The 25881-nt window shown below is 36.7% G+C and overlaps 1 protein-coding gene across 4 annotated transcripts in view; it reads right to left on the bottom strand.

The window, feature by feature from the left end:
• The window catches only part of kdm4c (lysine (K)-specific demethylase 4C), a 211723-nt gene that overhangs the window by 165678 nt on the left and 20164 nt on the right, over positions 1-25881 (bottom strand). For all 4 annotated transcript variants that reach the window (XM_088915176.1, XM_088915193.1, XM_088915202.1 and 1 more), the window contains exons 8-9: positions 15511-15560; positions 3624-3727 (exon numbers count right to left, since the gene is read on the bottom strand). In XM_088915176.1, the coding sequence (XP_088771302.1) occupies positions 3624-3727; positions 15511-15560 (154 nt within the window). The remainder of the gene's footprint in view (positions 1-3623; positions 3728-15510; positions 15561-25881) is intronic.

Genomic DNA, 25881 nt, shown 5'->3' with positions numbered 1-25881 from the left:
AACAAGCTACAGTACATGGGTTTAAAGGTTAAAAGTAAGAGTAATATTTTTATCTAATTAAACATATTATGTATATCACAGGTCCTGAGAACTGAGACACCTCCTTGAGGCACAAAAACTTTTGTAGGGGGGGAGTGGTACATTCACATCCCTCTCCCAGAATGGAGTGGAGCCATCACATTTGAAAATCTGTTTGCAGATTTACTAATAAGTATTACTGTGCAGCTCTCCTTTACAGAACAGGAAAACATTTTAATTGGATTATGAAATTATTGTTGAATTGCAATACAGAGGTCAGGACGCGATGATCCAGAGAGAAAGGCAAACACTAATACTTCATATACAAATGCTTTTGTTTCGGTTTACGCCCCCAAAGAAGTTTAAACTACATTTGTAGTACCCTGGCAATGCGTTGTGGAACTCACTGAGTTGAATGTGATTGTGAGTGCAGATATAAATGGTGTCACATACTTCATAGATCCATCAAGAAAGAAACATATGTCCAGTATCTGGCATCTACAGTATTAAGAACTTGGATGTCTGATTTGCATATGGTTCATATGTAAATATGCTTAACAAAAACTACTACTCCTAAATCATACTTCAATATTGATTATATTTAAGCATTTTCTGCGTGTGGGACACAATGTAGTTATACTGCCCATGGTGGTGTTTCTTGATCTTCATCGTGTAGCAGTCACTAACCCCTGCATTCTCTGGGATGCAAAAGTCAAGGTTTCATTCTACTATAGTTCCCTCACAGCTGCATACTGTAAATCTCGTCTGGTAAAATTAATTAACTGGAAACCAAGTTAGCTTTTCTAGTGCACGCTCAACGACTCATTCCTTCTGATGTTACTCCAGTGGAAATAAACCTTGTTGGAAAAGAAATAAATCTGACGCTTAGATATGGTGCTGAGTTTCTTATACCTATATAAAGGCATACTTATTACTTTAATGAGAATCGACCGAGCCATTTAATAACTCTGAGGCTGCAGGAATGAATGCTCTGCCGATATTCCTGCAGATATTCTTCAGATCCTGTGCAGATTAACTGCAGATTCCCCCTTTTTTATTCTAAATTATACACTTATGAAATTTATTTAAATAAAAAAACAATATAAGGTGTCTTTATGTTCCCTAGTCTTTCTCCTCCTCACATGCACACATAAGCATTAGATATGCATGGTTGTATCCCATAATCTAACAGCAGAAGGTGGGAATACTTCTGAAAACTCCCTTACACAACAGAGTCTATTATTATCGGGAATCAATTTGGAACCTGCCAGTATCCTCCACTTACACGCGACCATGGAGCAACAAATGATTTGAGGGTGCAAAGTTTTAGCACAAAGGAAGAACTATATGATCATCTACTGTATCTCAGAGCTGAGATAAACCCGTGATTTTTAGAGACACCACACGTGTCCAGTGTGAGTATTTTTTTCAGATGTACAACATTTAAGTGCTCGCATTTCCTGATTCTCTGAAATGGTTCACTATGTTGGCAGGTGAATATGAACCTTCTACAGCATATGGAAAAGAAAACTTTGATAATACATTTTTAAGTATTAAAATAATGAGAGTGCCTCAACAAGCACACAGATCGTAGGTATTATCTCACTATCTCAACATCAGGCATCCCATCTTACTGTAATTTTCACAAACAGACTGACTGAATTACTTTGCTAATAATTCATTTCTTTTGAAGTGATGATGATTAAGTCATAACATTATTTTACAACCCAACTTTGCTCCTCAGACTTCATACTGTTCACAGTCATTGCAATCACTAACAATCATAAGTTTCAGGGATTTTGCTATAACTGAATCAAAGAATATAATCAACTAAAACCAAAGAAAAGCACCATAAATGTGTATAAGACAAATTAAAGAACAACAGGTGACGCAGTTCAGTTAACTTTTTCCTTCACTGGTGAATTTACAAAAAGTGTAATAGAAAAACAATACTCCGACCACTAATAGTCTTGTAGTGAGATATTCAAAAACACAATACCATTTCCTTTATTTAAAAAAAAAAACATTAAAATGTCCTTTGTTCAAACAGGTCACTATTTCATATAAAATTAAATTGAACCACTCAGATTTCTGTAGGGAAATGCTTCAAGTATAATAATATCTAAAACGTCATTTTTTGCTTCAAATTAGATATGGTTTTATTCATTAAGGTTTTATAAAAAAACAAAAATAAACTTGTATATTTTCCTTATAATTTTGTATTCAATAGTTTGTTCTTAATGCTTCTGAAGACTATGCTCAATAAGACAAATTTTCATTCACAGTAAAGCTAATCCATATTTCTTAAGTGTTATTAACACCACCATAAAGTGAAGTACTTTTCTCTGAAAGGATGGGGAAGAGTGAGGTTGTAACATTACTGCATGATGGTAAATCTATCTGAAATAGCTTGCTTACTAAGGTAAAACTATTTGACAACTTTGCCTCCTGGCGAACTCAGAAATGAAAGTACATCTTTCAGCTAAACAAACCAGCTCTTTTTATTCCTTCTTGTAACTTGCAAGGCCATTTATAGTAATAAATCTGTCACTGTACCTTAAAAATGAGAGGTGGCCTTTCCAATTTTATAGAATCTCAGGAGGTTTAAATTCACACTTGTAAAATGCACATTTTATATACAGTATGTGGATACACAGAAGACTACATTTGGACATAGATTTCAAAGTCCAGAACAAACCCAGTCACACCATTCCAAATCCCTTACTTGCCTTTTTCCCAACTACTTCAGTTTTTTTCACTATAAAAGAAACAGAAGACATATTGATCTATGACATTTAGAGCTCATTTAGAGCTTTAACCATCAACTCTTACTTAATGATTAAATGTATTAAAATAAACAGGTAGTTACTGAACAGTTCCCATACAGCTGAAAATAGATCTACTGCAGTATTAATACAAACCCGGTGGCAATTAGTTAATTTTTGAGCTACAGTGCAATGTTGTCTTTGATCGATGCCAGGAAATTTCATCATCATCCCAATCTCACGTGAGGGGCAGAACCTAATTATATCCCAGAGACAGATTCAGCCAGGTAATCTTCCAGCTGCATGTGACAGGTATGCCTGGCAATTTCTTGATTGTAACGCTCCCTGTAAATCAGCCTGGGCTATTCTCCCTGTGACACAACACCCTACAAAAAGTGTGTAGCTTAACGCCCGCGTGTGCACACGGGAAACAGAGAGAGAGGCTGACTGAAAGGTACAAGTGAAGGACAGGTAGACTGGCTGCCTGCCTGATTATATTCTTGCCTGACTGATGAACTTAATTACCACACGTCTGCAATGTGGAAGGCAGCCTGCAAAAGACTTGCCAAATGTGGCTTTTTTTTTTTGATGGAGAGGGTTAAAGACACCTGCTTTAGAATAAAAAGTCATGTAGAGATGAAGGTCTCAAAGGTTAACTGTGGGAAACACATTCATCTTCCGTCTGGTTACACTCAGTTTGACAATACAGGTACCTTAACAGGTGTACAATTCACATCCATGTCCTATTGAAATGGAGCTGCAGCAATCTGGTCTGGCTGTGGACTTGGAATTATCTAACGTTTTTGGAAACTTCCACTACCATTAAAAAAAACACAATACCTTGTCAAAAGGGATCCCATATTTCTTCAGTATCGAGGGAGAAATCAGAGTCATCTTGTGACGAAGAAAGGCATCACAGCTTTTGAAGCTGTTTGGGAAGAAACCTGGAGGGAGAAAAATTAGTTTATTTTATTAATGTTACAGTGTTGTTCTTTTTTTCCTGCATTTGTGTTTGCTTCCTGCAGAAAAAATAGCTGCAAGCATCTTTAAACTGTTTTAAATGACAAACTTTGACTCTATTCTTCATAATTATTCTTGCAGCTGCTTGAGAAGAATAAGCTAGCATTACATTAACTAGCATTACGTTATATAAAACAACGTTTGAAAAGTCTAAAAAAGTAACTTGTATAATAGGTTATTCAAAGAATTATGTGTGGATGGACTTGGGTGATGGCTTATCACACCAAAACTTAAACTGCTAGAACGTAAGAAGTCCATAGACAAGTCTACAACGATGCAGATAAATAATTGTTTTTATGAATTTTGTGAATTATTTACATATAAAGATTAGCACTCAATGACATGGTTTAGATCTATTGTAAATCACCCAGAACTTTCACAATAAGAACACTATTACATGCTTATGCTACTGTAGGTAATACAATATGTCCATTTCACAATATGTGAAGACAAAGTAAGTAAAATTTTACATATGTATGTGCTATCACAATACAAAGCCAAGTTAAATTTGCAGGAAAAAAATGTTTTGCAATTGCTTGTCTTTTTTATCCTTTCTTTTACTTCAGGTTTTTCAACCCGGGGGGATGCTTTCCTTATTTGCTATGCTTAAGACGCCCTGAATCACTGTTCTGCCAACATGTTGTTGAAAAATAGGGAGAATTCTCAATGATAAATCACAAAGTAAAGGAGATCGCAAATTAGGGACTTTGTTATAGTGAAAATGACTTTGTACAGCGTAAAAAGGTATTAAAATAAATGTTTCATTGGGCAAAAAAAATGTAAATCAAGAGATCGCATAACAAGAGGCTGCTGCTCATTTAGTTAGTTGTTTTCCCCAGTGAATAACATTTCCCGAAAATATTCTTTTGCAACACAACAGAGATTTGCAATAAGATTTACAAGGGTAACTTGTAAACTGATATTTTAATACGTAAACAGGTAAACATGCAGAAAAACACAGCCTGTACTCTGAAGGTAATCAATGAATATGCAACAAATACAATCCCTGTTTATTGCATTTTAAAGGAATATATATATTTAGGTGTAAAATGAAAACTTAAAAATGCAAAACACTATAAATAATACTATGTAATGGCTGTGCCGATTGATTATTTATAGTATACTGTACATGACCCACTTGAAGTACATTTAATTCAAATCTGGCCCACCATAGCAAATGAGTTTGACACCCCCGATCTAAGTGGTTATTGAAAACACATGCATGGATGTGAATCATTTGTTCCATGAGAAAACCCTGTTTTTATAACTTTCTGCATTACTGATGATGTGGTTTGCAGTGGGTAGTGAGAAAATACCTTTCTCTTTTCCAGAGTGAACCTTCATAAGCAAGTCGCTGAAGCTGTTTTGCGGTAAGAGGCAGTGATAGATTTGACAGAAAAATGTTTGTATATATAAAGATTGAAGCTTCATGTATGCATAGCTCTCATCAAAGCTCACAAGTTTCTCTGAAACTGTAAACATCTCTTAAATTGTCACGGCTGAAGTCGCTTGAGACAGTGCTCATTTTTGGCCAGTAGTTTTCTTTCTAAACTGCTGATCTTCAGTAGGATGAGGCAGAATGTTCCTTCAAGGTTCTCAAAAGAGATGGGGTTCTCCATAAAATGTAATAAAAGTCTCTCTGTATTTCCCTCAAGTTCATGGTTATCTCTGTGTAAGCCTCACCAGATCTGCTGAACTTCTTATTCGTTATTAACATTCACTGCATGGGTTCTAGAGGCTATAAGATGTCTATCTGTTCCACATATCTTCTCTTTTAACTAGCATAATTAGAAATTTGATTAATGCTGCTGTATTAATTATTGAAGCTATGAGCTAACATTAATAACTGCAAGCAAATAGGCAGTACAGAAAGTTTGAAACTAGGAAGCAAATTTGAAGTTTTTATCACAGGCGGCACTTTTTCTAACATTTTTTTCTATGTACCGTACATAAAAAATGAGCAGCAAAGTAATTGAACAATAAAATGTTTTTCATTTCATTCAAGGTAAATTCAAGATATTAAAATTGAAATATCTTGAAACATATGAATGAACACCCCAAAACCACAATAAAGGGGTACTTTTAAAACAAACTGAAATTCAATCAAACATAACAAAAATAAAACTCAGAAACCAAAGAAACAAAATACAGAATCTCAACTGTCTGCATCCCAGAAGGTTTTTCTGGTTTGTTAACAATACTACAAAGCCTGCATAAATACTTTGAAGTAAAAGTATTTTGGAGCCATTTCATCCTACAAAGATTTTCCACAATGCAAAATGCTAATAAAATTATGATGTTACACAATACTGTATATAAAACAGCCTTATGTTTGGACCTGTAATGCACAGCAGTGCCTTGTTTTGCTCATGGTTTTAGTAGCCTTGAGTAAATGCGTTATTACCAACAGTCTCTTCACAACTGATAAACCACTGTGGTGCACAGAAGGTATTTAGCCTTCTCCTCTATTCTAATGTGTACATTACAAGGTTACAGAACAGCTTGTTTTTTGTTCGTGCTCAGTCTGGTGTTGAGAGGGATGAAAGTATTATTCCTATCATCTTCCCGATTCGATTTACTACTGTACTGAACCTGCCTGGAAACATACCCTAGAGAACCAAGAGATTGTAAGTCCACGCTTCTTTTCTCTTTGTATTCCATTAATTAATATTTAAATTAAAATCAATGAAGAAGGAAGATTCCATTCTTTTTTTTTCTTTTTTTGGATACAGATTTGCAGCTGAAGAGTGCGCCGCAGTTCTAAATAGTCATAGTGAGAAATAATTGAAAAGCACTGGAGGAAGGTTATGTGCTGAATAACAGTATTTCACATCATATCAGAATTTTAATAATGTCATTAAACATTTAATGTCACAGGAATGTTTAATGTCATGAAACACAACATACAATCTTGGAGTTTGAACTGCCAAAAATATTCTGAATTACACCCAAAACTGTCTCTTTTTGGGGGGGGGGTTTAATTACAGTAACCCATAGTAGGACATTCTGAGAGCACTGGTGCAATGACCATATGATAACAAAACAAAGAAGTGTCAGCGCTCCACACTAATTTATTTTCACAATTAGTACAGCAAAATTACCACACCAGCAGGAGTGCTGCCTTTGATGGTGACTTTGAATCAACACTAAGTGAAATGCAAACAGCCTGGGTCTCAAAGGGTAAGGCTGGGACCATTTCTCATGGAAAAACTAATCATGGCCACAGTCTGGAAATGACCAAATCACCCCTAGAAAAGTAAATACTAAATCAAACAGACTTGTATTATACAATAAGGAAAAACATAATCTATAAACTACAATGTTACTCTACAATGGCAAAAGAGAAGGCACTATCCATGACATTTAAGTATCGGGGTCTGCTTCCCTCTGGTGTACAAGTTTAGTTTATAATACAAAATTATAGATGCTTAATGAATTTTTTAAGGTTGTGTTTTGATACTCCAGATAATTTAGATATCATTTCAGTTATTTAGTTAAGAAAAGGACATTCTTATACAGAAGTTAATCTTAATACTGAATTAAGAATATTGAAGCTAGGGTTAGAGCATCCTGCAGTAGAGGCTCTCTATAAATAAACTGCCTTTTAGTGACACAAAATACAAAGCAGATTGAGAGAACGTAATCATAGCTATTTCAGTACTAGATATTGACTTTCATAATGACAGCAGTCATTAAGTTGCACTTGTAAAAGCACATGCATTGATATTTTTCATCTGTTTTTTCTAAGCAGGTGGCAGGTTATATATTGAGCCCTACCATTAATTAAAAATGGGAATGCAAGGCTCAAAAAACAAGATTCAAAGATGAACACCAGAGAGAGGGGAGTTATCACTTTGTTTTGAACCACAATGACAGCAGGTTCACGTAAAAATGTCACTGAAAATATGTTCATGAAATCAAAGACAATTTCACATACTGTACTAAACATTTAATACCAGTAATCCCAAAAAAACAATCATAAAAATAAAGAAAATCATATTACATTGGAAGGTACAAAACTTTTCAGCAGTGCAGCAGGATGGGTTTATGATGATACTGTATACCCCTTGAGAATTTGTGGTAACTATGTTAAGACATTTTACTGTGCATATAAACACCAAAACATTTTTGATGGTGCAATTGCCATTCTTTATACTACACTTCTTTATGACGCTACCCTAGTGGCAGCTTTTCGTCTTGAGTGGTTTTCTACCAATTACTGTCTCTCTTTATATGTCCTGCTTTGTAATGCGACCTTCGCGTATGACTAGTTTCAATACTCTAAAACTCTTGGAAGTACACAGACAGGAGTGAATGACAAGGGGCTGTATTCCTCCATTTCTCTTCCTTCCTTTCTCCCTTAAAAGACAGTTGTTAATCTGCACTTTGTTTAATTAGGAGAAATCTGCACTGGCTTAAGTGAAAGTTAAAGAATGAACTTTTATACTGCATATATTATACCATGTGCTTACACGATTCTAAAGTTGCAGGATATGATCATTCTGATGGGCATGATATCTTTTTTAGTCAGGGGAATCCATGCACACTATACTTTTAATAAAGGTAAAGACGTACGGATGTCCCATGCTCTGTTAAAAACATCATCTTGAAATGTTCCAGGACAATAAAAGATAATAAATAATCAAAGAAAATATGTCACAGAAGAGCACCCAGTGCAAACTAGGCCTAACCACAGATAGTTGAATAGGTAGCTGCAACAGCATATATGGGCTCAAACGTTGTATTTCTTTTCTTTTCTTTTCAGCATGGAATAAGCCTTTATTCCTAATCATAGATATAAACAACGCAGTCTTATGTGAAACATGCATGAGATGGCTCATTCAGATCATCTGAACAAGCACAGCTGCATTCAGTTCAAAGTATCTTTCTTCTTTAAAGTAAATCACATCTCTCAAAACTTTACGGTATCAAGAAAGACAATGTTGTACCCCCCATGAAGGGAATTAATGGAATACCTCACCGTGTCACCCACCCTGTATAAATAGTGTGTATCTCTTAATAACCAATCCTTCTTTCTGGCACCACTGATCCCTCCCATGCTAATAAAGCATTTCACTTTGGGCTTTTTCAAGGAATCTTCTTATATTACAGACATCCAGCTAGCCAAAAAACAAGTTCGGAGTTCAGACTAATCACTTTGCCTGAGATTTCCACTTCAGCTGCTCCTACACAAAACTGAACGACAAAATGGCAGAGATGAGCCAGCAGCCGAGAAAGGATATTAAACAGCGGCAGTTATTAGATGCGCGTCTGATGTCTTTCAGATGCAATATTTGTATGTGCCACAGTCAATCAAGATTACAATGGAAACAGAAGATGAAAGCAGTCGAGCATAAAGAGCAAGAATGATAATTATAATGGAGGGACAAGATAATGGAGAATAGCCTGACTTTTCTGAATATTTTCATGTCTCAGTTATCGTCTGGCCTGGACACCCTGCAATCACAGGTCATATTTTTAAAAAATCCAATTTGACTCATTTGAAAGGTAATACACACTTATAAAGAAACAACATGCAAAACATTGTTTTTATTATTAGTCTTTGTGACAAAGAATAGCAGTTGATTTTAAGTGAAAAGCTAAATGTATACAATTTTTGTGATGCCTTTCATAATTCTAAGAGCTTGCTATCACTTACACAAAATTATAACAATGCTGTTATTTGATAACTGTAATCACCACTAGGTACAGAGAACTGAATTGTACTGCATGTGCACCTTGCCAGCTAAAGTCCACTTCAGGAATGTTCCAAGGTTATTAGTGTATTGGAGTGGACAGAGCACAGTGGGAAAACAATACTGAGAACAGGAAAAACCTAAAGCAGATACTGTATGTACTGTATGTATTTATTACAGATTTCTTGTATATTTAACTTATATACTGTAATTTACTATAGATCCATCACATTGAACCTGAATTATTATTACTACTGCCACTGCTACTACTACTTGAAATTTAAACAGCTAAAATGTGGAATAGGGTGCAGATCAGAGATTACAGGTAACTAGAAAGGAAACCTTTTTTCTAATGAGAGAGACAAATAACACATGCAATCCTTCATACTTAAAATCTCAGGGGATACAGCTTTTCTATAATATGACACATATTGCAAAAGACGCAAGGGGAAGAAGAAAGAAGAAGAAATACTCTGATCCAATACATTTAATGAAATAAGAGAGAAATGAGTCTCATACTCATACCCCTCATGGAAATGCATATCTCTGAGTACTGTAATGACTTTCAGGAATTACTCTGGGGAATTACTGGTCAGGTTCATTGGCATTCTGTAGCATCATCAGTAAAGGTGTGCAGTTCCTGCTGTGTGACATAAGGGCCTGAGAAACAGCATTAAAACAGGACCGGTTAGATTTTATTTGTCCGACTGATTAAACAAGCTAAGTAACACTTCAGATTCGCTTTCAGTTATATAACCTCTGCAAGTATCTGTATTACAAGTTCACAACACACAAAACGATTCTCCCAAGTGACTCAGCTATCAAAGGCCGATGCTCGCTCACAGGCTGAGCCCATTGACTCAGCTGTTGTCGGTTTGAACCTGTGTCACTCCACTGGCCAAATTCAACCAATATTCTCCATGTCCCCCCATCTAATCTTCTACAACAGAGTACTACATTTTTGAAAAAACTGGATGGTACTTTTTCTTCTGTGTTTATTCACACAGAAGAAAATCACAGTGTAGTACATTACTGTCTATCACAATACTAAGAAGTGACAAACATTCTCTCTGTAGTTCCCTAATCAGTTTGGCGTTTTATGATTAAATTGTATTTTTTCATCATTATTTTCATTATTTCATTTCAGTGTTACGAGATTAACACTGTTCATGTAATTAAACATGAAAAAAACAGCATTTTTTGCCTAGAAAAGCTCAGCCACAGCCAATTGGTTATGAGAAATGAAACTGCTCCGACATAAAATAAACCTAACATATAGCTGAACCACAGTGGAAATGTATTCTTCAGCCAGACCGCCAACTGGAAAATGACAGTTGCAAAACAAAAATTTGCTTTCTTTCAACTGAACCGCTGTGTTTAATTCTTTTAGTCACATAGACTGTCCTTTTCCTACACAGGACTCCTACTCTACTGAGCTATCAGGCCCAGTCAAATAATAAAATCAGTTTCACGAGAGACCTCAAGGGTTTCAAAACCCCCAGAACACACACTCCCAGCATCCCTCTAAGTGAGCATGTTCTAAAAAAAACCTTGAGCATTCCCCTTAGAAAAAAAAATATTTCACGGTTGTTTAAAACTCTGTTAGTCACCATGCTCTTTCTTTCATACTCATTGAGACACCCATGAAGGTCAAGAGCACATTCTTCCTGCTCAACCATCCAGAGGGTTTTGTGTTGTTGCTGTTATGCACCCAATTGCAGTACCAGTTGGATTACAATGCTGGGAAACGTTGTTCTTTGAGAAAGAGTTTCGTTTCTGTACCTTACTACAGGGCAAACTGGAAGAGAAATGTGCACTGCTTTAATACCAAACCTCACAGAATTCCGCACAGTTTAAGAAGCCTTGGTAAGCTCAAGATGTACAGACTAAAACACCATTCACTGCTAAATCTCTTATCTGTTCAAAACAGACAGTTCTTAATGGCAATGGAACAGTGACAGCTAGTGCCTTCTGAGTCAGGGGAAGCATAAAAACAGACCGTTGATTGGGGAAATGAAGGTTGAGTCCAACTTTGACTAAAGAAGGAAAAAGCTCTTTAATACGGTATGTTTGGGAACTTCTATTAACCACTCACGTGAACACCTTACCGTATAATGGTGTAAAGGTCAGCTACTGTAAAAGGGCAATGATGTTAAATTTCAGCAAAACCTGTCTGGTTCTACTCTGACTGCTCTTTTTTGTGTTTTTGTCATGTTTTGCCACCCCAACCCATGCGAACTCATACACTGTATGGCACATTCAAAGTAGACCTTTCCCACACATCAGAAATGAACTTCAACAATGACATACTGTATTCTGACTTTTTATAATGCTGTACAGCCCAATCTAGATTTTGAAATTAGTTATCCAATACAATGTGAGTGTCAAAGGTGCAACCAGCAGGTCAGTTTGTGGGCCCTAGTCTTTACCAAACTCAGATGTGACTAACTGCATAACAAGGTAACAATAATGATAATAAATATAATACTACAGGTCAGTAATAACAGTAATCGCTTCTAAAATAAGGTGGTAATTCTTCTTTGCTAGCTTTTTTAAGACATCCTCCACCTGGAAACAGTGCCAAGTTGACAGATTTGATCAAAGTCTGCACAAACAGCTGAACTCTTTTGGCTATTGCACCTGGAAGCGTGGCAAAGATCTTCAGTAGGCAGCGAATGCTCAGACAGAACATAATGTCAGCCGCTGAAAGTGCTTTCATCACATTATTCAGTCAATCATGCACGGGACATCCCCTTCAATCACTCTTTCTATCAGGCTCAGTTTTTAAGTCCTCTGGAGTACAAGGAATGTCAGAGCTGATGATGTCATTTGTAGAGTACTGCTTACAGCATCTGTTGAAAGTTACCCTCAGCCATGTGCTTTTGAATGAGATGCAGGTATCACTCAAACTCTGACATGTTTACTGAATCTGCCCTCTAATTCATTCATCCGGCTGTGGGCAAGAGAATGTATATAGATTTTTTTGTTTTTGGATGTTTTGTTTTGGCAATTCTCCCATGTTGACTGCCATTCTCGTGGGATGAGGAACTTGAAGAGGAAGATCTGTAGGCCCCCCTGCATTATGAAAGATGATGGCAAAGTCAACATCAGAGCTCTGCCTCATGCTTTCAGTGTCATCACAGGCACTATTAGTCTGCTCCATGTTCTGCAGAATATCAGTGCTCAATTCCTGGAGACAGCAGGAAACACGAAGAAGCAGTCTGGAGAACCTTGCCAGTGTACTCAAGGAGATAAGGAAGACGTGACTGACTACACATCGAAACTGTGTAGCTTTCACTGAAGCAACACAGTCACTCCATTCTTCCGTATCTTTCAAATGACTATGTCATCTATCTATCTCATATAACTGTATACACACAATATGTGCCTGGATCTTATCTTTGAAAAAAATAAGAGCTAGGGCCCACATTCGTTTGTGTCAGATATGTATGTATATATATATTGCTATTACAATAAGCTATTCCCAATAGAGTTTCACCTTTCTAGACAATACAATACTGCTATATCTACATATAGTCCATGTATAGTTATTCCATTTGATTTTTAAATTCAAGAAATATTGCTTTCCTTGCCTCTTTCATCTGCAAGGGAGATGTTTTTATGACAAACTGCATTGACTTTTCACTTATTATAGCTCCCTTATTGTTTTTAGTTCTTTTAGTTCAGAAAAGCACATATGGAACAGTCTAAGTGCTTATATAAGGGAATTCAAAGAATATCCCTCTTATGCTTTGTGCCTTTGTGTTGTACTGCTTGATCACCTAAGAGAAGGTGAACACAACCCTCAAACAGCAAAAAAATAGCCTGTGAAGTTGTCAGAGGACATGTTCTCATTATCAGTAATCATGTTATTGACTGTAGATGTATTTTCATTCTTTGAAAACACCAGTGTTTGGTAACAGCAATTGCTGAAAAAGAGACTTGAATTCAGAAATATGTGTAAATCTACTTTTATTCACAATATCCATTCTCAAATGCCCCTACCTCACTCCCTTGTAATCTCAAACCATGTCTCATTCTTTATCATTATTCGAATGACCAGATTTCAATGCTCTTATTTCTATGCTTGTACTTTATTTTGTATACCTTAGCAAAAAGGGCTTTTAACAAAGAAAGGCCCTGTTGTCCTCCCTCTTGGCCTGCTGACTTGAAATTCACCTTTCAAGCAGAGAAGCATTCTTTAGGTAGCAAAGTGTTAAGAGATGTCTTGTTATTGGGTCAGTGCTGTTACAAGTGATTTCAGAAGAGAAGATACAGTAAATGGTCTGTAACAGGCTTCCAGACAAACAGCCCCGATCTCTCCCTGCTGACTGAATCAGATTTTTCATTAATCTAAACTGGGTCCTCTGTGTTTGACAGGATGGGGATTATATACAGCAATAAAAAACACTCAGGATTTCATATCTCTAAAATTACCTCATCAGGAAGATACAGCCCACAGCTATTCATCGAGAATACATTTAAATCTGTCCCAGCTTGAATTCAATCAATAGTGAAAGGTATTGATGAATTAAATTCTCCTTTACAAAATAAACTAGAACAATCTTCTATTTTCAATGTTACTCATATTTTGGTGGGACCACAAAATGCTCTCATGTCATAAATGTGACAAAGACCTTTCCATTAGTTAGTATTCTGAATTACAGAATATTTTTTCTCACAGTTAAGAGAAAAATTGTGAAATTTATTCCTAACAAATTACCACAAAAATAACATTTTGAAGATAAAACATTACCATTGATCTAAATGATCTAATTTAAAAAAGCAAAACAACAAGACTACAATATTTAAAACACAGTGGCAGCACAAATTGTTATGATTAAAGAACAGCTTGGAAACTAAATGCAGAAACACAGTAACATTAATAAACAAAATTTAATCGCTCCCCAAGATGAATATTGTACCTGGTAAATTACATTGCTAAATATTGTCTGTTTTTAAAAAGCTGTACATAATTCTCATCTTTTCTTCTTATAACCTGGAAGTTTGTTATTAACTATAATGCCTCCCATTTTCTTTAAGCCATTAAATGCCATCATTGCATCAAAAAGCTGCAGTTAATCTTCTTGCTTTTCAACAGAAGAAGGGATCACAGCCAAATCACTTCCATACATTATTGCAGTCAGCAGATTTCATTGAATTTGCACTAAAAAAAAGTACAAACACTAGGTGTAAAATACATTAAGTGTCTTGAGTCTAGCGACACTAGCAAGGGGCAGTATTTGAAAAAGAAAATGCATACTTTTAGCAGCGTTTGTGCCTGAGACAGTAATTTTTTGTAGATAGAGAGGATTATATGAACGGTTCTAGAGCTGAGCCTGTTCTTCATGAGACCCAGCAACTCTGTGAAAATTCAAGAATGTCTGGCTCTGAGTGGTTTTCTGGAAGTCCTTTTCTAGGATGAACAAAATGTACATTTGTGCATTAGCAGGGGATTACGATGTAATTTTAATCATGGAAACATGGACAAAGAGTGATGGATGACAGATACTTTAGTGTATATACAGAATTCCAAAGAAACAGGAAAAAAGAAAGAGGTGGACATTCGATACAGGATGTAAGCATTCTAGTTACTCTAACACAGCTACCTGTAGTAATCAGTTAATCACACTTCCCAGTTATTGAGTGTTATTTTGAACGTTAACCTCTTACCTATATCTCAGTTTTCTACCAATTTACTGGTCTCAAAAGAGACATCCTCAAATTATCTTCTAAAAACAAGATGAGCTATAATTTCCTCTCATGCAAAATTACTTATGTTCTTATGTTCCTAGAAGTTAAAAGTTCTTTCACCAGCATCTGGAACCAGACAGTTAATCCCATTAGTCAAAGCCTGCTTATTAAGCATGGCAAATTAAGGCACAAAAATAAGAAATCATGGTATGAGGGCAATCATACTAACACATTTTTGTGCTTTTGGGTTGCCACTGTAGAAGTAGCTCACATGTGAAAGGATTACAGAAATCACACTGGAGAAACCAAAGTATTACCTGCAGCAAGACGCTCCAATCTCTTTCCATGCTCTGGGGGAACTGCATACCTGAGACAATAAAAGAACACAAACTGAAAACAAGACCTTAACCCACTGCATTTAGAAATGCACTAAGCTCCTAAACAATTACACAGAATAAGAGAGTTGTATATACAGCTGTGTCTGAATAAAATGTAATTCTTAAGTTTAGACATTCCATTTTTCAGTTCCAGATGCACTTCACACTGAATGTGCAGAGAGAGGAGTTCTTGCTCGGTGTACCAACCGCACGCTGTGTCAGGCTGGAGAGAGGCAAAGCAAGAATGATGATGTTTGTCCACGCACACAGCGAAGGCAACACGAGCAGTCAGGCACGGCAAGCACAGCAGAGGATTCTGAGAGCCACTCTCACACATGTACGACTCTTCCCATTTCTATAACATGGCCATGAAATCGCGTACGGGGCAAAGCGTTCACCTGCACCCTCTTTTTTTTTTTGCTTTCTTTCCTTTTAAAACAAACTATGTTAGCAGCCTGGAGGAAGAAAGCCACTGCAGCTGCAATTCCCTGCTGTCAAAGCGTTTAGTTCGAAAGACCTCTGAGCTATTCTCAAATACCTCTGCTTAAGTCGAAAAAAGGCAATGCTGTTTCTCCATTATTTACCACAAGCTTGTATTCCATGTGAAGCCTGCTCTGACTGGTAAAGGTTGCACATGGAGGATTCCAGGGGGATACTACAAGGGTGTTTCTAAGCCCATGAGGGTCTGAATTTTGACAATGAATGTAATAACTGACTTGGTGTTTCTTTTAATGGCGTCTAAGGAAACCCCATTAAAAAAAAAAGTTGCAGAAATGAAACAATTCTTTGGCAAAAGGACATTAACACTCTCAAACCTTCGAGATAGGTGTGTGCAAACGTGTACACCTCCATCACCACCTGTGGTATGAAGCATCACCAAATGAAGCACTTTCAAATTTCCATATGGAGCTCTTGACAGAAACTCATTTCACGCCTTTAAAGGATGAAATGTTTTGACACACTGTTTTGTAACTTGAAAAGCAGCACTCAATTAGCCATTGCCTCATCCCATGCAAGTTGACATCCTATATCTCACTGAAACCCACATAGCCAAACACAAGCATCACCCTCCGAGTAGATACAACAGTCTAGGATTCAAAACTACAACCAAATCGTTAAGCTTAAAGACTCAGGTTATCTGAAGTTACTGTACCTGAAGGATTGTTTTGTGCATAAAATGACGAGTTGCTGTTGATTATTATTCACTTTCATGCCAAACATCCATACCCATAAGCCACAAACTACAAAAGGACTATTTCAACTATGGTAGATAAGTAACATTTTGTTTTATACCATTCGCTTCCCTATTCATTTGTACACATACTGTATCTGCTTTTTTATTTTGAGAACATACAGTAAGAACAGTTCCGAGCAGTTAAACATGAGAAGCCATTCATTCACCTACCCTCTTTTTGTAGTTTTGTAGTTAAAGCTATTTCATCCAAACTGTTTCTTGAAAGAAAGGGCATCGACTTCAATAGCATGGTAACTTGTTCCACACTCCCACAGCCCTCTGGGTAAAGGAAAGCCTCCTGTTCTACATTGCAAAAGCGCTCCCCCCTGGTTTCCACTGTACCCTCTGCTACGTGCCTCACTGTTCTTTGTGAAGAATTCTGGTGGGTTGAATTTGCCAGTGGCCTTAAGAATGCTTGTATCAAATCCCTCAGCATTCTACACTGTTCAAGACAAAAAAGATCCAATTCCTTTAACCTGTCAGAACAGGACATTCCCTTAAGCATCGGCACGTACTGTATCTGGTTGCTCTTTTCTGGACTGCATTTTTTTTAACTGGATGACCAAAATTGCACACAATGTTCTAAATGAGGCCTGGAAATGGTGTCTAAAAATTAAGAATAATTTGGTTCAACACTAAAACTTGAGGTTGTGAAATGACAGACACGAGAGACACTCTGCCTTTAGTAAAAGATTTTTCAAGAACTGTAATTCAAATATTAATTTAAAAAAGTGATTTGTTCCATTTGTTTTGCTTTAACTTTAAATTAGAATAGTACTGCAATTTATCTGTAATTTCAATATATATAGTCAAATAAAATGACTATTCTTTGCATTTTTGTTGTGAAGTGTAAAAAAGGCTAATTTCATTCCATAAAAATTTGAAGTATAGTAGCAGACGTCTGACAGTCCTTCAGGACTGAAATTAAATTCATTAAAAAATCTGGAAAAGAGAGTATTAAATTGAAATATCTTTCATTTTCATGTAAATTCCATCATGTTTTCCCCAATGTCTATGGCAATTTTTAAAGCACTCACTGCTAATAACATTTTCTTCAGAATCTTTTATGTGAATCACTTAGACCAGATCTTAACATTTCCTAACTGGAGGTTACACTAACAAAACATGCCTGAGATTAGACCAATCTAAATTGCATCCTGGCGAGCACATTAAAACCTCATTCATTATTATAGGGGGCGAAGTATATTTGAGGTGCTGAACCAAGGCAGGTTCATGAAGGCAGCAAGCAAAATCAGGTTTTATTTTTGCAAACATACTATATACCGAGAAAACCTGTGCCACGAAACAGCACATTTTGTCCCCTGCGTCACTCTGAACTAACAGAAATACAATTCTGGTTGTTATTAAATATTACATTTACTGGGATACAGCTGTGTTTTTAATTCTGAAACTTTCTAATAAGGATGCAAATTCTCTTCTGATGGGCAGTAACAATGCCAATAATTGTGATGAAATCCAATATAAGCATTTGGTGCAAACAATGTACTGAAATACCAAAATAACAGGCACCTGTGCAACAAGCTATAATACATGCTGCATTCAGATACAGAAATTAAGTACAGGCAAGAGCTAACTAATCTCAAAAATAGAAAAAAAGTTTTTTCCTTGTAGGCTTTCTTAACTTAGGCTAATGCCCAGAAGGAAAGCCAGGTGTTTGATTTAGGAATACAGAATCTCCATGTTGTAAAATCTCCAGGCTGTTCTAAACTGTAAGGTCAATACGTTGACACTATATGACCTTTAAAACACGCAAAGAATGTGTATTGAGAAGAGGCACGATTTTAGCTCGCAAGGGATTAGACACTTCAAATGGAAATTATACTGTACATTCTTCAACTTTCGCATCTTTCGTTGAGACTTACTTTTTCTCCAGATCCCCTCCCTTTATTTCTAATCCTTCTGCTATATGGAGGCCTGCTAGCAACATGGTTTCACTGTGTGAAATGTCACAGACCTGCCAATGAAAATCAAGGCACCTGACCCATATTCCTCTATCCAAAGGTTTAATGTCGCCAGCAGGAATCATTTGATTCAAATAAACTTTGAGACATGGTATTCAACACACTGCTACCTATGTGATAGCCACACTGTCAATTCATCCAGGCACAAATCAGCAGCCAAAATGCATTTTCCGATATTTAAATTATCTCTTATATCTTTTAATTAAATACTTTTGGGTGAGAATATCTGATGGCATGACAGTAAACCCCTCAGTTTAATGGGCTTTGCTTAAAAGGGGTTTTATTGGACAAAATCTGATAAGTGGAAGTCTCGTCTGTTGCTTCAGAAATACCCGACTTTCCCAGAAATAAAAGGGAAAAACACAAATAATAAAAGAAGGTAAAAATAAATACTACATACTGAAGGTATAACATTTCTATCAGGAATATCTATGGCCCCCTATAGGGGTTGGTCAAATGTTTATGATGGTTGTTGTTTGTGTTTCATATGCTTGAGTGAGTTTTATACAGTATATTTACAACTTATAAAATAGAGAGCTTGTGTACTTATGATCAAAAGGCACAGGAATAATTTTCATTGACTGTGTTAATTATAATTAAGAAATAAGTCAGTAATACACATATTATATATATAGTAAAGAAACAAGTAATAGGTTTATTCCATGCTGAAAAAAAGAAGAGAGAAAACACAACGTTTCAGCCGTGGAGCCTTCTTCAGGTGTATTATTATATAGTATTATTATTAATTTATTATTATTTATTATTAGTAGTAGTAGTAGTAGTAGTAGTATTGTATTATATATAGTATTATATTTCTCATATAATGGTGTTTTGGGGCTGAAAAAAAATAATTTGGCAATAACAGATACTGCTTTCCCCTCTTAATCCATTAAACCAACTCATTACTGTATATATACATAGACTGAATTATATTTTAAACATAGTTTGCAGGTAGAAAATTAAATGCTTAGCGATTTACAGAAAAGCATGCGCTGGTTGAAGATCATACACATTACAAGAGTGACCTCTAGTGGGGGGAGAGAGGGATTGAAAATAAAAAAAATAATTGGGAAACAGTCAAATAAAAATTGTTAGAATGATACTTAATTGATAAATGATACTTTCAATTTAAAGAAAGTAATGAAAGTGTTGGCTTACTGTAATTCCCAGCAAAGCAGGGCTGTTCTCGAAGATGATCAGCTCTTTAAAGCTGCATTACATAGATATCACAGAAGACAGGCATCAACACTACGGATGACACTGCACTTGAATTCCTTCATTTTTGCCCTGTGGTGCATTCAACTGTTCCTTGCTAATTTGCGCTACTCCATTTTCATCAAACCAAATCCAAAAATAACCCTAACACCAACTGGCCTTATGCCATTATTACCGTCATGAATGTGTTTTTTTTCCAACTTTAAATGTTTTTTTTAATTAATATTAAATGATTTTTTTAATTAATTATGAACCGGGAAATAAAACCTGGAATTTTTAGTGACTTAGGTTAATGGTAAGCAACCAAAAAGCAAATTGCCCACCTTTGCATTCACATTAGCAAAACAGAGGCATCACTGTACTGATGAAATCATTTGTAAAAACTGTGGCCTATCAATTACACCTATATCTACTAATTAGTGTTAAAAAAGCATGTTTTTAATGGGTCTGCCATAAAACTGAAAACCCATTGTGGTCTCCACACACAGCTCTGAGCTGAAAGGAAGACTGATTCTCTCGTCTCTTTGCCACTTATAGCCAGAATCAACTACCACATGCTTTGAGAAAAAAAAAACACTTCAAGAGAAAAGCCATAAAATAGTACTTGCTGCCAGTCTTCATTTCTTACTGTGCCTGTATTTTTTCTAATAGAGGAAAAAATCATTACATCAAAAAAATCACATTTCATTTTTTTTTCCTCTAGTTCAGAATTTCCTTTTCCTAATCTCGCTGCCATTTCTTGTCAGACTCCCAGGAAAATGGGAGCTGGAGAAAGGCCCTTTCTGATCTGACACTTGGCAATCCTGGTCTCAGAAAGCTAACTGGACGTCTTTTCTGGCTGCTCCCTGGAGACGTGCTGTCAAGGGAGGAGGGAGGGTGTCTTTGACAGTAAACCCACAGAGGCTTATGGACACTAATGAACAGACACAGCTTGAGAGGTGGAGCCAGGCTGCCAGTCAAAAAGACAGCCAGATGGGTAAAAAACTACAGCTAGAGAGCAGAAGTTCAATGAATACATGGGTAAGAAATCAGACTGAGGGAAGGCTTCATTAAATAGATACAGATGTGCAGTGTACAAAAGGTACACTAATTAACAGGCTAAATATTAGAAAAGTCTTTAAACGATTTACAGAATTCCACTAAATACATACTGTATGAGCAGCAGGGAAGCACGATAGTGCAGTAGCCTGCATTGCTGCCTCACAACACTGGGGCCCTGGGTTCAGTTGCGGACCTGGGGTGCTGTCTGCATGGAGTTTGTACGTTCTCCCTGTGTGGGACTCCATGTTCGCGTGGGTTTCATCCGCTTCCTTCCCACAGTCCAAAAACACACTGGTAGCTTAACTACATTATGGGAACATTGGCCTAGTGTGAGTGTGTGTGTCTGCCCTGCGATGGACTGGCATCCCATCCAGAGTGTACCCTGCCCTGTGCCCACTGCTTGCCAGGATAGGTTCCGTCTGCCCTGCAACTCTGAATTGGAAGAAGCGGTTACAAAATGGATGGATATACTGTATGAGTAGCCTTTATTATAAGAATAGGTACTGAATTTGAAACTAAAGAGGTATGTTTAACTTTTGTCTCGTGCAAAATCATTGTCCTAACAGGGACTTGTGAGGGATACCAGAACTATAAGGTTCATATGAATTGAATGTCTATGACTAAAACACTAAGAAATATGTATATACTGTACATATAAACACAGAAAATGTCATCTTATTCAAGTAAACATTCTGTTTCATTCAAATTATTTGTTTTGAGTTAACATTTAGTCTACCAGAACAAATGAATGCTTATGAACAAGAATTCCTTATTCTTTGAGCAATCTGAAATGATCTGTCCCTGAGTATGAACATAGAGTAAATACCAGTTGGTAAAAAGTGGGGAACATATTATTGCTTTATTACAATGTACCACACAGCTGGATTCTCACAAAGCACGACAAAATAAATGCTTTTGGCCTCCTTAATATTTTTTCATTCTACTGGAAAAAAATGAGCAGTTCTAAGTGCACTGAAGTGGAAGAAACACACTGCAATTTTTATAGAGGCTGCCTTTCAACACAAGCCTGAAGAGCTAGAAAGAACACTTTTGGAATCAATAATCTATTTGTGCATACAAATTGTGCGAGACTAGTGCACTAATTATGTATGATCAGCTAAATGGTCCGAGGCTGTGTAAGAACACAGCTATTATAGAAAATAAAGACAAGAAAAATCAACAGCAAATTGTATGTGGATATTAGCAAAGCCAGGGAGCACTTATCTGATGATGGAGTTCTTTTCGTGCCACTAATATATTGAACCTGTGCATGAATTCTGTGATAGTTCTGGATGGTTAGCTTCAAGAAACCCAGCAAAGAAATTAGTTTCCTGGAAGAAAGAGCCTCTGCTATCCCCTTAAGAATATTTTCAGATCCTTCTCTTTCAGGGGCACATGATGAAAGCAAAAAAGCCAATCCCACATAAGAAAGCAAAAAAGATAGAGGTAATGTGATTGCAACTACCAAAAATACCTACATCCGAATTACTATAACACTGATGAAATTCTATCATTGTGTGTCTAAAGCTAATGTCTGCACAAAGGTTAAAGAATTCAAGCAGTCTGCTACAAGGGTGCCCACCTTTTCTCCTGTTAACCCAATTACTCTTATCGCAGGAAAAGTCACAGTGATTCATGGTGACTTTGCTTCCCAATCAGATAATTCAGCAGACATCTAATAATAAGCAATGCCCTCAATCTTTCTTTTGTTCCCAGGCACTGGCATTAAATATGGTTTAAGCTCACCTAGAATCACAATAATGCATCAACAGCTTAATGCTAGTTTATCTCCCAGCAGCTTGAAAACCTGCTAAATGTATGCCTTCTCTGCTGGATATTTAATATGGGGGATTTCTGGGGGAATGCAGAGCTTATCTTTGACAGTGTGTCAAGATCTGGCTGCCTTCCTTCTACATCAGAACTTCTTAACTGCTTTCTTGTTATAGTGAACTTGATGAACTGGAAAAGCCCAAGCACCAAAGCCCCGCAAACTGGCTTAAGCCTAAAGTTACAAATACTGGTACTAGAGCTCTGGGTACTAAAGTAGGCTTAAGCCCAGTGTTAAAAACAATAATAAAACATGCTGATGATGTTTCAAACCTGCTGCTTTCTAACTACTGGGCTCTCCAAATGGCAGGAAGAAAACCTGTTACACAACTATTCCCTAATAAGAATAAGAGCCAGACTGTGCTGATAAATATTTGTCAACAGATGGTATAATCCCACAGCTAATTAACCAACTAAATACATGACAAAGAAAGGTCCACTTGATGAACCATTTAATCACGGTACTGTGTAATTTATGGACTTTCTTAACTCCCTCGCATGGTTAACGAAAAGGACAAAAGTGGAACTGGAGAACACCTGTAGAAAAGCTAATATTATTGGCCATATGCACAGTAGCTCTTCCAATAGTGTAAATGTAATTCTACACTCATTTTAACTGAGAAAAAGACACATGTATCTGATTGATCAAATCACAGATTTTAACTCTATTGATTAAGGAGTTAAATCAATGCCTGTGGGGCAGCCCACAGTTATCTTAAAAGCCCAATTCCGTTTCTCCAACACAAAAGAGTGGTCCCAGTTCATCAACCTTCATTCAACCTAATATTAAACAAATGCTCAAGACAGGCAAGTCTAGTAAAACGTATGCAAATAGTTACAATTAAATTAAAAGTGCTGGGCACTTAGCAGATTGTGGTAGTTACACAATGGAAAACACTTCAAAATCACTCCTTTATTAATGTGTTTACAGATGGTTTCTTTTAAAATATTTTATAGATAACACCGTTTACTGTCTTACTTTTATCTTCCTTTAATTATTCTGCATTATTCCAAGGAATACATTTGTTTTCCATAGCGTGAGCATTAGGAAATATTGTGAACTAGGCTTTTTGTCTGAAATAAGAAGCTCGTGAAGCTGCCTTTAGGCTCTGATGTCTTCAGGCATTCCCACAATCAATGTTTATAAGTAAGAAGACACTACTTTGTATAAAACAGATTAAAATACCTAAATTAAACACACTGTTATATGGACTTTGATTTGGCCTTTATTTAAAGCAAAATAGTTTGGCTAATTTGTATTGTGTAATTTAGCCCAGACAAGCACAACACTGAAAAAATAACATCTACTGTATGAGCCAGTAAAAACAAAATGTTTTTCATAAATCTTGTTGGCAGTGGGCACTAATTACATACATGTACAGGGATCATTCAGGATGTTTTAATATAATTTCTAACAGTATCTGGGACTTCACCCTCCTGAGAGAGCTATGATTATACAAAAAAGGCATTAGCAAAAACCATTGGAAGTGGAAAAAATAACCTTGAAGCAAACAATCCACGATTTGTTTCAGAACGAACTTAAGTTTCATTGGCCTGTTTCATAATATTGCCTCAGAACTGACCACTACAGTGCCAATATCCACCCATTTTCTAACCACTTCCTCCAGCTCAGAGTCGCGGGGGAGCAGGAGCCCAGCCCGGCATGCGATGAGCGCAAGACAGGGTACACCCTGGATGGGATGCCAGACCATCGCCAAGGCACACACACAGACACGCACACACTCACAGCGAGGGCCAGTTCAGGGCCAAGTCCATTAACCTACCAGTATGTCTTTGGTAGTTCAGGTAGGGAGCTGCGTCTGCATGCGTAGGCTGCAAAGGAACAAGTACAGGTTTATTCCATGCTGAAAAGAGAAGAAAAGAGACACAACGTTTCGTCTGTGGAGCCTTCTTCGGGTGTGCGAAGAGGGCTCCATGGCTGAAACGTCGTGTTTCTTTTCTTCTCTTTTCAGCATGGAATAAACCTGTACTTGTTCCTTTGCAGTACAGTGTACCTGCATGTCTTTGGACTTAGCACCCAGAGGAAACCCATGTGAACACGGGGAGAACATACAAACTCCAAACACTCAGCACCCCAGGTCAGGAAATGAACCCAGGGCCCCAGCAATGCTACCCACTGCACCACCGTGCTGTCCATGATATATACCCATCAGCTAATGTAACCTTCATTGTAGACCATGGCTTGATCACATACCTAGGAAAAATCTGAATTTGTGTTGACCAACTACATTACATTACACCATGTATTGACCAATAATACCATTAGCTGCGTCAGCATGCATAGGCTGTAAAGGAACAAGTACAGGTTTATTCCATGCTGAAAAAGAAAAAAGCACAACGTTTCGGCTGTGGAGCCTTTTGTCAGACACCTGAAGAAGGCTCCACAGCCGAAAGATGTGTCTCTTTTTTTCAGCATGGAAAAAACTTTTACTCGTTCATTTTAATGAATGGCTTGCTATGCACTTATCTCTTCAATATTTTACAATACATGAAATGTGAACATGTTACATGACCTGCAAATTATCCTGAATTATAAAACAGCTTCACTTTAAAGGTGTTGGTCCAGAGGAATGTCTCGTGATACCTGTGTGATAGGGGCTTATGAAGCACTAACCATGAGGTTAACCTTACATCATTTTATACATTCACAGAATACAGCCGAGATAGGAAAAATCAGCACATTAAAAAGATCACACACACCTGTAATCATCTTTGAAAGAATATTTTGCAATTTTTCATCTTCTGTTCTGTAAAGCATATCCAATAATAGTACACAGGATTAAACATGGGTGGCTTACAGAAAAAATATTTTTTTTCCTTGCTTGGAGTAAGTCAACCTTACTAACAAGACAGGCATTTTATGAGGAGACACTTGAGTATGCATTTTAAAAATACATTCTCTTCCACGTTCTTATAAGATGGTAACCAATTTTTATATTAAATTAATTTGTCTTTCTGATGTATTTCACTTTGATTATTCCACTGACACCA

Source organism: Atractosteus spatula, chromosome 1, assembly GCF_055471065.1.
Source record: "Atractosteus spatula isolate fAtrSpa1 chromosome 1, fAtrSpa1.hap1, whole genome shotgun sequence".
NCBI lineage: Eukaryota > Metazoa > Chordata > Actinopteri > Semionotiformes > Lepisosteidae > Atractosteus > Atractosteus spatula.
This window is presented reverse-complemented; position numbering and strand designations above follow the sequence as displayed.